The 13,043-nt window shown below is 48.2% G+C and overlaps 1 protein-coding gene across 1 annotated transcript; it reads left to right on the forward strand.

Moving 5' to 3' along the window:
* Positions 1 to 354: 354 nt before the first annotated feature.
* RpL18 (ribosomal protein L18) lies at positions 355 to 11,042 on the forward strand. The gene is made up of 6 exons (XM_089586566.1): positions 355 to 512; positions 686 to 793; positions 897 to 995; positions 2,225 to 2,348; positions 9,436 to 9,505; positions 10,913 to 11,042. The coding sequence occupies exons 2-6, from the start codon at positions 752 to 754 to the stop codon at positions 10,986 to 10,988; spliced, it is 411 nt and encodes a 136-aa protein (XP_089442692.1). The 5' UTR covers positions 355 to 512; positions 686 to 751; the 3' UTR covers positions 10,989 to 11,042.
* The last annotated feature ends 2,001 nt before the right edge of the window (positions 11,043 to 13,043 follow it).

The following is a 13,043-nucleotide window of genomic DNA, read 5'->3' on the forward strand; positions in this document are numbered from 1 at the left end:
CTTATCAAAGTTGCGTGGATAATATGCTGCTGTTGGTTGTTTGAATCTGTTCTACAGTCCTGCCACCTAGTATGAATGTTAAAAACTAAGAAAAGGTGTGAAAAATTATATTTGCAACAAACAACTTTAATAACAAAATTCAAGCTTATTTTAAAAATGTTTCTTAAAATAATACGTTACTTGTAATATTAAAAAAAAAGTAGTCATTGGTTGGATACGGCCAACGATAGCCAAACCAAGCCAGATCATAGTGTCTCCGTGTTTCCCATCATTCCTTTCTCTTCGCGTGTATATCCGCCATGGTGAGTGCCGTCTCGTATCGTGAATTCTAAATCGATCGAATCTGGTTAATTTCTGTCTAAATATGATGCTTGCTTGTCGTTGGCGCAGAGAGAAATGTCCCGTGATGTGCTTTCCCTGTGCAGGGTATCGATATATGCCACAAATACGACCGAAAGGTCGTCAGGAAGCGGCCCAAGAGCGAGAATGTCTACCTCGGCCTGCTGGTTAAGGTGAGTTAAAAAAGACGGAAAGAATGTCTTGATTAAATGTGTGTGCGCGCGCATTCCTCTTAGAGTGGTTTGTATTTTTGTGCATTTGATGCGTTGTTGCTAGTGATTGAGCTTGACAGGAGTTTCCCCGGTGCTACCCGCGGTAACCGGCTGACTGTCGCTTCGCTGCGCAGGTCTACCGCTTCTTGGCCCGTAGGACTGGCGCAAAGTTCAACAAAGTTGTCCTGAAGCGTCTCTTCATGAGCAGAATCAACCGGCCGTCGGTCTCCGTGGCTCGTGTGGTGCGTGTTTTCTTTTTTTTGGGTAGTCGGTGGCCATTGGTACTACGCACGCCGGTGTGCGAGCGGTGCTGCTGACACGATGCGGACCGTCTTGTTGGTGCAGGCTCGCTTCATGAAGAAGCCCGGACGTGAGGGCCTGATCGCCGTGGTTGTCGGCACCGTCACCGACGACCTGCGCATCTACGAGCTGCCCAAGCTCCGTGTAAGTGATGCCTCCCACGACCCATCAGTTGGCATGCCTACTTAGTCAGGGATGCAGTGACCGGTGCTCATGGCGGGTCTGTTCTCTCTCCCATTGCAAATGTGGATGTGGCAAATCTCGCCCGCCATGTTAACATCCGTACCGTTTGTGGCATGCCTGTACATTTTTTGTGGGATTGGCGGTAGGCGCTCGTTTACGTTTGCAGTGCTGCATTATGTTAGGTCTTAAATGGGGGATCATTGAGTGGTAGCGCAGAACGTTATGTTTGGCCCGCGTTTTCACCTTTGCAGCAGTGTGCAAAAATGTTTCACTGGACGAGCTGTCCGGCGGTGCCTAATGACTGCGCGCCTCGTGCACTGCGTGTTCAACGGCCTCCGGGCGTTGAAGTGCATGAATGCGAGGTTGCCTTCAGTGTTATGTTGTGGGGGTCGCTCGAAGCCTAGTATCCACCGCGAGATGGGCGCACTTTGCTAGTGCTATAGCCACCTGCTTGTACTTCTTACCCATGGTGTAACTCGTTCGCAGTACAGTTAGTTTCTGCATGTGCTTTACTGTGGGTGATTGGTTGACCCTCTTGTTCGTGCTTCTGTATGTTGGTGTGTGACCACTTCGGGTTTATCTCTGTGAATGAAAGGGATAGCCAACTGAGATATTCACAGCTCCTAAACAGGTTGAAACAGCTTTTGCATCTGCTGTAAGGCTCTGCACTTGCCTGCATAAGTGCCTGTAAGCTGCTAAATAGGAACTGTGGCACTGCTTCATCTGGAGTGGATTGTTTTTGGACTGCAAGTAACGCACTCAGCTATTCAGTGCTTCTTTTTCTTTTGAAGCCATCATAGTGTAGCGAATTCTCATCTATTTTTGCTGTAATGTACTCCGTACCATTCTCGCTTGTTTGTTTCTTCTTGTTTACTGGACATTGTTATGCTTGTAATATAAGGGACCCAAAGCTCAATCTTCTGTGAATTTCATAGTCTGCAAGATGTGTGTACGTGTGTGTACACCTAATTCATTCGCAGGCACCCGCGTTTTATGTGATGAGTGACTTAAGGCTGCGAGAGTTGCCACATGCGCACTAATCGCTAGTGGTTTCCGTGGGCCAGCTAAATTGCACGTCTAATAACTTATGGCATGGCCCTTGGGTTATTGCAAAGAAGGATAGAAAGTATGTTTTTATTGCTGTTCCTGGAGTGTTGAAAGAACCTTGTGTGGGATGCATTGCCGTGCAGATCTGTGCCCTGCGGGTGACCGAGAGGGCACGTGCCCGCATCCTGAAGGCTGGTGGTGAGATCCTCACCTTCGACGAGCTGGCTGTCAAGGCCCCCAAGGGCAAGGGCACCGTGCTCATGCAGGGTGAGGTGTTGTGGGTGCAGTCGGTCACCTCCCTTTCTCCCTTTTCACCCCTGCGGGCTTCCTCTGCATATGACCTGTGGGCTTAATGCATTTGTACGTGTGTCTGTTGAAGAGGTGTGACTGTGGCCGCCGATGTGATGCCGGCTTTTTCCAGCTGGATTTGTTTTACCACACGTTTTAGGTACATTTCGCATAAACAAGCACAGTGCTTTGATTGAGCAGTTAGAATCACGCTTGCAAGTATTAAGCCAGTACAAACTGTGAAGAGACTCAAGAACACCCTAACCTTGTCACCTCATCAACACCTATGGCAGCAGAGAGAATTTCTTTGGTCTATCATTCTAAAGTTAACCTCACTGTACAAGAGTAAAATTTTAAGCACAGTGAATTTGTGCCAAACTTATCTTAAAGGTCCACTGAAGAGGAATCTGAACTCGTCTTTTTGCCACGGGAACTCAATCTACACGTTCCAAGCATTCTTAGAAACTTCCACTTACTGCCCTGTGTGGCCGATTTCTCTAATTAAATCGAATTAATGTCCGGCTCCCACCTTTATTTTTTGAATTCTCCCCGTACGGTGGGCGGAGTCTACCAACGCATGGAATGCCTTCCAGCCAGCTCTGTGGAGGCTTTGGTTTCGCTTTATTTTGTTTTTTAGGTTTCCCTGAATAAATAGTTTCAAATGCAGATATAGCTGCAAAATAAGCTCACAGAAATAAAAATATGTGCGGACTGTTTGCTTCTACGGATTACTACGTATTACTCCGCCAATGGCAGAGCGGCAAGCCACCACGGGACTGGGTGAAAGGCACTCCACGCGTTGGTCGACTCCGCCCACCGTACGGGGAGAATTCGAAAAAGAAAGGCGGGAACCGCGCATTAATTCGGTATAAATAGGGAAATCGGCCACACAGGGCAATAAACCGAAGTTTCTAAGAATGCTGGGAACGTGTAGATGAGTTCCCGCGGCAAAAAGACGAGTTCAAATTCCTGTTCACTGCACCTTTAAGTATGCGCTTAAATTTGCATAAACATACTTGTGGGTAAGCAAACTGTGATGGCAGTACGAAAATGGGCTCAACTTGTGAGCACAGGCCCAAGTCCACAATCCATTAGGTCTTAAAAATGGCGTTATCTTGGCTTGGTGGCGCCTGAGAACATTGGAAAGTGTGCACTTTTCCTATGATCAGTGCAATGCGGATGTTGCTTGTTGCATAGACACTCGTAATGAAAATGCTGGCAAGAGCATGGTGTAACCGCTTCTGAGGTTGCTTACTGAGCTAGAGTAGCAAGGTGCTTGCTCATAGAATGCATGTGGTCATGGGTTGTGCATCGTCACCCCCCACTGTTGCTTGTGTTAGGCTTCCAGGGTGAGTAGCACACGATCAGCTGCAGTCTTTGCCAGGTCACATCATAGCATCACTAAATGTTACAGAACTGGCACTGCCCGCTTTGTTCAAAGTTTCTTCTTGGTGCCTGCTTGGAGCTGCCTCTGTGTAGCGCATAGTGTGAAGACAACGGCTCAATCATATCCTGGTCATCTGATAGCAGCAGTTATTTTTCTCCACATAGATAGTTCACTAAGCTCAAGAGATCCAATTTTTCTGGTGTGGGTGGTAAACCTTGTTTTCATTATTCATTTTGTCTGATAACTTGCTGCGTAAGTGCATGTTAAAGCAAGATATTGACAGGTCTTTCAGCATCTGGGTGCCTCAGCTCATGGGGCTATCCTGTTGCTATACCGCTTGGTATTTGTCCCACATAAACTGGAACAACGGCATTCAATTTGCAATGCCGGCGACCTCTTCCCCTTGGTTCTAACTCTGGTACATCCACTTCTTATCAATGTTAGTTGAGGCCATTCGCATATATCCCGTGTCATGCATGTTGTGGGTTCACCTTTGAAACAGCAAAGGAGCAGATCCACCCGTCGTTTGGTCACTTCCACACTTTTGCACTGCTTAGGGTTGAAGCATGTATTTCTTAGACTTTTGTTTTGCTGGAAGAAAGGGACTCACTATCATTTTTATACAGTAAAACCTCGTTAACCCGGATCTCACGGGACTGGGAAAAATGTCCGAGTTAACCGAATTCCGGATTATCAAATGTACCAAGAAAGCATGAAACAAATGTACGCAGCATGAACATACCTTTATTGCTTGAAAAACTGCGTTATTTTTGTTTGTTTTGTCGCCGGAATCTGCGCTACAACGATCTTTCTCAACCCCATCAGGTGATGGTTCGCACGCTCACTATGTCACGGGATTCTACACAGAATTCCTCTAGAACGGCGAGAGCCTCGGCGGCCTCCCGCACAGTGCGACGTCGCGGCGGCTGATCTGGATTTTCATCATCGGAACACTCATTCTCCTCCACGCCAAGCACTTCCAATGTGATGTCATTATTGGCCGGCTGCTGTTGCCGCTTCGCTGGGAGGGCGGCCGCCATAACAGCAAAGCGTGAAAGCAGAGACAGCACGCACCAGTCCGCGCGCAATGCGGCTTATCACACTCGCAACTAAAAAAAAAGCAGCTGCAGCGTCAGCGTAGACGTGGCGGAAGTTACAGCACGGACTAGAAGTCGAACGCAACGGGCACGAGTCCGCACACAACACGGCTTTTCGCACACTCGCAAAACAACACAGCTGCAGCTCAGCCGTAGCGTGGGTCGAATGGGCTGAGCAGCACGCGCGTAGATCCGGTGACAAAGTAAGCCTAGCAAGCCGTCCCGTCGTCCTTTGCAACTTTTAGTGGTTGCTGGATGGTCGACCAGTGCGCTGGGTGGTGGCTAGCGCCGCCTGGCCACTGATCGCTCTCTCACTATCATCATCACATCTCTCGCCTCCTGCGGCCGTTTCTCGTCTTGTTTCGGTTTGTGTGGCTCTCCTCGGCAGCGCCAGCTTCGTCGTCGGTTAGGGGTGTTTGAACATTCGGGCCGCCGAGTATGGACGTTTCGATAGCTCTCGCCGGGGTTGTCCGAGTTAACCAATACGTGGCTAAATGCTGCCGAGTAAGCGTTTAACCCCATTGAACTACACACATTTTTGCTGGGACCGCGGTGCATGTCCAAGTTAATCGAATTTCCGAGTTATCGAGATACGGGTAAGCGAGGTTTTACTGTATGTCAATCTTCTCTCTTGGGGGTGACCCCCCCCCCCCCACCCCCACCCCTCTTACGCCTGCCCCTGCGTAATAGATTGCACTGCCGTGAGGCTGTGTTTTCGCAGTATGCTTTCTAGGTTATGTACGCCTGTCGACGCAGAGCCTGGTAGAGTTCTGGCACTGGTTGTCATGTTTTCGCGTGGCTGCCCGCTTCTCAGTCAAGGATAGCCAACTCGGCCGCGTTTTCTGCTTCATGAACTTCAGTTTGGGACAGTTCAGTATCTTTCTCTAGCATTTTGCGCGCAGATGTGTGCATGTTACGGCTGCACAGTTGTTGGCACACGGTCTGCGACAGCACCCTGCACCCAAAGGGTCCCCCGTGATTGCCCTGGCTGCATGGGTGGTCGGCTAAAGACCAACATAAACGCTGATGGGGTGTCGGGACCGATGCCTTGGCAGTACCAGGTGTGATGGCGTCCCGAAAGCATAGGGTCATCACGTATATATCTGCCTACATTCCCTGTCCTGTGTCAATTCATCAACAACAGCCATTGCGCAAAGTGTCTGCCTACTTTCTTTGTCCCATCTCAGTTGCACTGTGCCTTTACCTGATGCTCATGATATTGGGTTTATTGGGGCTTAACGTCCCAAAGCCACTCATGCTACGAGGGACGCCGTAGTGAAGGGCTCCGGAAATTTCCACCACCTGGGGTTCTTTAACGTGCACTGACATCGCACAGCACACGGGCCTCTGGAATTTCGCCTCCATCGAAATTCGCCTGCCGCGGCTGGGATCAAACTTGCGTCTTTCGGGTCAGCAGTCGAGTGCCGTAACCACTGAGCCACCGCGGCGGGGCTGCTCATGATATTAGCATTTGTAGTAAGAGTGCATTCATATACTAGGTTAGTCTAGGGACCAGTCCTGTCATCGGAATAACCACTACAGTGTTACATCAGGAAAGTCACATGGGGTTGGTGGCATCTTAATAAAGCACAGTGAATTTGAAAAGAGGCTTTATTGGCCAACTTCTGGCCATATAAACTGAGTAACTTGACAGTGGTGAAGTGGTGAGCATTTTCAGCCGTTTAGTTTGTTTATTTGACAATGGTGGAGCGAAACACGCTCTCGCCATAGCAGTTCTGGGCCAATGCGTAAGCATTCTGGGACTTTGCTCAGCTAGTTGAGTGCAGTCTGCCTAGAGTTGGATATGTGGTACATGGTGCGTTAAACAGAACTCTCGTTGAGTATGTCATGTTTGGTTCCTTAGTGGACCGTTCAGCTATGTGTCCCTTGGACTGCTATAGAGGCGCTCTGCAAGTTGCCTTGCGGTTGCTTTCAAAAGTGCGCTCAGGAGAGCTGCTGGTGCCCTTCGTTCGTTGCTTTTGAGGGTGGTTGGTGTTGACAGCAGCAATTTTTCATCTCTCTCTGCTCCTGCCACTTACATTTTAAGAGTGAGGACTTCCATGACATTGCAACATGTGGGAGAGAACCCAGTGTGTATGTGTGCCGTTTATTCACATACGGCAGGCTTTTTTCTCGTGTAGGCTTGAACCCATGAACATTCTTCCCTTCAGTAACATAGAAACAACCGGCTGTCTCAGTCACAGAGCATGGCAGTGTAGTGCAAACCACGAGAGCAAAAGTTCGAACCGAGCAACTGCACCCGCCACCTTCGTCTGTCCTGATTTATACCTGGTGTTCCTTTTGGCGGGCGCTTTTCAGTCGAACCTCCAAACTAGGTGCTAGAGGATCCTCGTTTGGTTGTGCACGCTTGCTAGGCCACACAGAAGCTTGGCAACACTAGCCCAAAACAGCGCAAAAGAGCTGTAATGCTCAGTGTACCCCCACCAGTGTGGCACTGGTCACCTCTAGTCATCCATGTGCCACCAGAACAGATGACCACACTTCTTGAGCACTGTGGGAGAAAAGCTGAGAAGGTGTAGCTGCAGGGTTCAGTTTGGTTTCAAGCTTTGTAGTGGAGACCTCTGTGGGAGGTGACTGCCATAGCAGTAGAAATTACCTTATAAACGTGTGTAAGGGCCGCACTTTTTAAAAAATTTGGGTGTGACTTTTGCAGCCTGCTAACAAATTTAAAGCCGTGTATGTAACTTTTTTTACTTTCTCTCATTTTTCTAGTCTAAAAAAAGGGTGTGGCGCTTACATGAGATAAGGTACTTTATATGCTCAAGCAAAGGCTTCGCTTCTATTTTTTTATGATTCTTGCAGGATGTGGCCCTTCAGGAACTGCGTATTTCCACCCTGTTTTTTGACTATGGTGGAAGTCCGTCTATTTATCAGTTTATCGTGGGCCTGAGGGAGCATTTATGGAGAGTGCGCATTGAATTCTGGGTGATAGTTATTGACGGGAACCACTTGCAGTGAACCAGGCTATTTCCATTGCAAAATGTCATGTCACCCCTTTTTATTCTGAGTAAGAATTAGGGCAGAGACGTGCAGATAGCGGTAGCATTTTGCGCTCGACATTAATGGCTGTTTGGTGGATGGCTCGCAGCAGCACGTGGCACCCGAGAGCTGTGGTTATCTGTGCAAGACAGCTCTCGCCTCGTATGCTTTGCGAGGTTGCAGAAAATTGCACCCTCATTTGGTTATGAGCTTTGGGCTTGGATGGTAGCTTCCTGCAAAATATGCCGCGTGCTCAGAATTATACACATGAAATGCAGTTGGTAGTCTTAGTCAATTTCTTTTTTTTTTTTTCAAAGTTTTTGGATTAGTTGAAGCAGCCCTGATACAAATGTGTGCAGTGTTCAGTTCTGTCTGTATGCGGCATAACTTGCACTCCGTCTGCTGAGAGCCCATGCACTCTGAGCAGTTTCGTGGTAGTTCTGTACCCTTTAGTGTCTTTCAGTGAAACATACCTGCTGCTTGTAGCAGCTTGTGCAGTTGTTCTTTGTCAGTGCTGGTCAAGAACATTGTCAATTGATTTGCTGCTGCCAATCTCATACGAGGCTGTAACTTGTGCCAGCGCACTGAAATCACTTCTTGCGATCATTCCTGGCAGATTGCTATTGTGCTGCATTTCGCTGCGTTTACAATTTCCTTTGTGTCCTAGGCGAACAACATCGGTGCCAAAGTTGTCGACCATTGGTTTTCTCTTTCACTTGTTGATTCAGCTTTGGTGAATGAACTGAAGTTGTTAGCTTGCTTTCCACAGCTTTTTGTATACCTTGTAGGAAATTTTTTTTTCAATCATAGGAATTTCCTATCCAGCTATGCTGCTGTGGCATTTTTCTAAATGATTTAACCATCTAGTCATTGCTGTCTGAGCACAGCATCGGGCAGTAGGAGATGGTTCTTCCATGCAACAGCTGTGTTTTGTTTTTGGTCTTAGCTCGAATAGGGTATGGATTTTCATTTTGGCAAGAAAGGAAGGTTTAGTGGTCATTCAGATGACGCTGTCTACTCTTGACAAGCATAATACACGCGTTTCAGTGGTTCTTTGTGAGCAGTGTTGTCAGTCATTTCATTGATGGTTTCTCATAAATGGAAATGAGATAATTTCGGCTGTGGCTTTATTTTTTTCTGGCTCACACTTGCTTCCTCCTGAATGCCTTTCGAAATTCAGTGCAAAAGTAAGGTAAATCTGGTTCTTTTGGTGGAACTGTACCTCTAGTAAAGCAAAACTTGTGCAAGTTGTGGCCTTCATGCAGCGCATCGTATAATGTGCAGAACTTCTTTAGAGTAGGCTGTGGTGGCTCAGTGCTTTGGCATTAGGTTGTTGACCCCGAGGTATCGCGGGTTCTCTCCTGGTTGTGGCAGCCGCATTTCCATGGGGGCAGAATGCAAAAGCAGCTGTGTGCTTTGCGATGGCAGCACACATTCACCTAGGGTCCTGAAACAAAGCAGAGCCCTCCATAATGATGTCCCCGTAGCCCATGTGTCGCTTCAGGATGTTTAACCCCACGTTTTAGAAATGGTTGAAGAAGTTCCAGGTCTGACTTGGAGGTGTTGCCTGTGATCTGTGCAGGACCTCGCAATGCCCGTGAGGCCTGCCGCCACTTCGGACCAGCTCCAGGAGTTCCCCACAGTCACACCAAGTGAGTACTGGTCTCTTGCTTCCATCTGGCACGGCATGCACATAGACTCTACTGCATTAGTAATGCTCTCTTGTCTCATGGTAACTCAAAATTTGAATCATGGTTTCACTTGTTTGCACCATAGTTTATTGTTTAACATGCTATATACCGTATTTACTCGCGTAATAGGCGCACTCGCATAATAGGCGCACTCCTAGTTAGGGCGCGAAAAATCAGATTTTTTTATTTCCGCGCATAATAGGCGCACCCCGAACTTGGCACTGTGATCAGTACTGTATTTACACGATTGCAAGCCGACGCCTCGCCACCCCCCGCTTCCCAATCTTTATTTTAACAAAGTTTTTGCTGAACTGACTACTAGTCCCTACTAGTGCTGCTGCCGTCGCAGCTGCTGCGGACCCACAGCACATACAACGACATCGCGTAGAACAGCCGCACACAGTTTTCAGGGATGCTCACTTTAAACGTCTGTTTGGAAAGCTTCATTTCCAGCCGGAAACGTTCCCGACTTAGGCCCGCGAAAACCTCGGCGCTTGGAGTCGCGTACGAAAATTTAGGGACGCCGCATTCGCAACTGCCGCACTTCTCGGCCACGTCGAATTTTCCGACCTGCCGCACGCTTGCCGCGTTCGAGAGCAAACTCCCAGCCGTGTAGCTGTTAAGGTGCTTGCCTGTCGAGCTAAAACATCAATGCTCCGCGGCAAAGCCATAAACCACGATAACTATCGCGCTACCGCAAATCCCGGCACTTGACAGCAACAACAAAAAAAAAAACGAGCTGGAGATGCTGATGGCGATTAGATAGCGAAAGCTCGCGGCGGAGGAAAACGATGATGATGATGAGCTTGGCCTTGGGCGCCCTCCGTGGGCGGCGTCTGGAAGCGCCTGCAGCCGGAGCCGATCGCGGAGGCCTCGGCGCGTGCATTCCGAAAGTTTCGGTGCGGCCCTTACACGGACTTTTTTTTTTTTAACATTTTCTTCGCGAAAACTGGGTGCGGCCCGTACACGAGTGCGTTTACGCGGTGTGTTCAATTCTGCGAGTCGAAAAATTTTCCAGAAATTTTACCCCGCGTAATAGGCGCACCCCGAACTTTGAGCCAGATTTTCTGGAAAAAAAGTGCGCCTATTATGCGAGTAAATACGGTATTAGTTTTTTTCGCTCTGAATGCCAGTTTTCAATTTATTCAGACTTAGTCGAACATGGATATATTGTGCTCAAAGGGGATCACGACACAGTTTGATATATAGATAATTTTACGTTCATAAAATGGCGTTAAGCATATCTAAAGTGACATGCTTCTTCTTGCAAACTACCTACCTGCCAGACAGTCAAAATGTGTTCGTATGCATTTGTGTTCTTTAGCCTGAGCATCTTTCTTACTGGCGTTTTCTTCTCTTTCTTACTAGGCCGTATGTGCGATCGAAGGGACGCAAGTTCGAGCGTGCCCGTGGCCGAAGGAAGAGCCGTGGCTACAAGGCGTAAGCCCCGCATCGCGGCCATTGTTCCCAAACAGAATAAAAGACATCGCCTGTGGCATCCGGTGTGCTGCCTTGTACGGGTTGATGCAACTTGCTTCTGGCAGGTGCTGCATTCTCACGTAGTAGCTGACACTTCTTTGCTGGTGAAATGAGTGCCCGCAGACCCTTTTTGGTTTGGGTGCAGTAGCTAAGCGTGCAGTGCACTGCTCATTTTTTGCTTGAGCGCCGAACAAAAATCACCCTTGGACTAAACCTGTTACATGTTGCTGCAGATGTTTTCAATGAAATAGCAGCTAGTAAGAGGTGGTAAGAAGTGTTTTTGGGCATGACTAGTGTGAAGAGGACAGTTGCAGGACCAGATCCCATTTTACTTTAGAGCCATTTTTCTTCAGTGGTCCTGTTTTTTTCTTGCCACAGCAACACAACAGTTTATGTAATCTCATCTGCCATACCCGAAGCGTCATGAGAAAGGTCAGTGCACCCATGTAACACCATCTCGGGAAGTGGAAGTTGGCTTGGTAACATGGCTGTACGTGCCTTGTGCTTCCCATTCGTGGTCTGCCTTAGGAGATTGACCAGTATGTGGTCCCCTCCTTAGCGGCTGTCAACCTTAAAGTAAATTACCGAACAGCCTCTGGTCTGCAGTAATTAAGGCAGCTGAAATGCTTACCCAGCGACGAGCTTTGTCACCCAAAGTGAACTGCTAAATCCATCCTACTGAGCAGTGCGTCGGCCAGAGAAAACCGAGAAAAAAGCACCGCTCATTTGTTCGAGCTCGAATTTCGCAGAGGTGGCATTTGGTGGCAAGTTTTGTATTTTGCTACGGTTGTGTGGGGTACTTGCCTGATGCGGCGAGAACTGGTAGAAGTCTGCATCAAATGTGATGGACGAAACGGGGTGGTTTGGCAGAATACGGAAAGTCTGCGTTCCCGGGTTCGAACCCAGCCGCATTTTGATGGAGGCGAAATGCAAAAGCCACCCGTGTGCTCAGAGATGTCAGTGCAGGGTTTCTTTAAAGAACCTCGGGTGGTCTAAATAGTTGGCTTCATGAAATGGCACATACCCAAGAGAGATTGGCCATAACCAGGCGGTGACTACCTGTATTGCAAATGGCATGTGTCAAACATGGCATGATCTCAAAAATTCGGGCAACTCAGTTTCTGTAACAGGGGTAAAAAGGGGGCATTTGAGAGGTAGCGAGTTAAAATAGCAAAAAAGAAATACTAAAATAATTGCTAAAAGGGGCATCACGAAGGCTTATGATGGTAAGCGTTTCCATTCTGGAAGAAAATTTTGAATGGCAGAGCAAACATTCCCATCAGTGTGTCCAAGCATAGAAGAGCCAAGAGATACAACCGCAGAAGACGGGCACAAACAGTTTCTGGAATGGAACTTCTAAGAAATAAACCACTACTACTACAGCCGCCTCCTTAGCGATTAGTAGCGACAATAGAGAAGAAAGTGCTCTACTGTTTCCGGCTCAGCACAATGGGGAGATCACAATACCAGGCCTGTAGAGGAACACAGCGAGCTATGGAAGGAAAAATGTGTAACGTTAAGTGATCGGAAGCGGGCGGAGTGGGTGAGGGAACAAACGCGGGATAATGACATCGTAGTCGAAATCAAGAGGAAGAAATTGGCTTGAGCCTGGCATGCAGTGCGAAGGCAAGATAACCGCGGAGCGGATTTCAAGAGAAGGCGAACGTAATGGGGCGGCAGAACGTTAGGTGGGCTGATGAGATAACAAGTTAGCGGGATGCGGTGGCCTCGACTGGCAAAGGACGGTTAATGGCGAGGCCTTTGCCCTGCAGTGGGCGTAGTCAGGCTGATGGTGATGTTTAGAGTCAATGACGATGTGTGGAAGAGCACCGATGTTACCAAAATGCTTGAGTAAGTTTGATAGCCACTGCTACTGTAGTGGCCTCTGCTGTGGCTGCGCTGCCGGCTCGTAAAGAGGCCGTTACGACCGCGTTGAAGCTGTGGTCCAGGGCTGCTACCGCGGAAGCGCCACTATCCGGGTAAGATCAAGTGCAATGTCCATCTATCCCTATAAATTAAA

This window comes from Amblyomma mixtum, chromosome 4, assembly GCF_055824585.1.
Source record: "Amblyomma mixtum isolate Tamu chromosome 4, ASM5582458v1, whole genome shotgun sequence".
Classification (NCBI taxonomy): Eukaryota; Metazoa; Arthropoda; class Arachnida; order Ixodida; family Ixodidae; genus Amblyomma; species Amblyomma mixtum.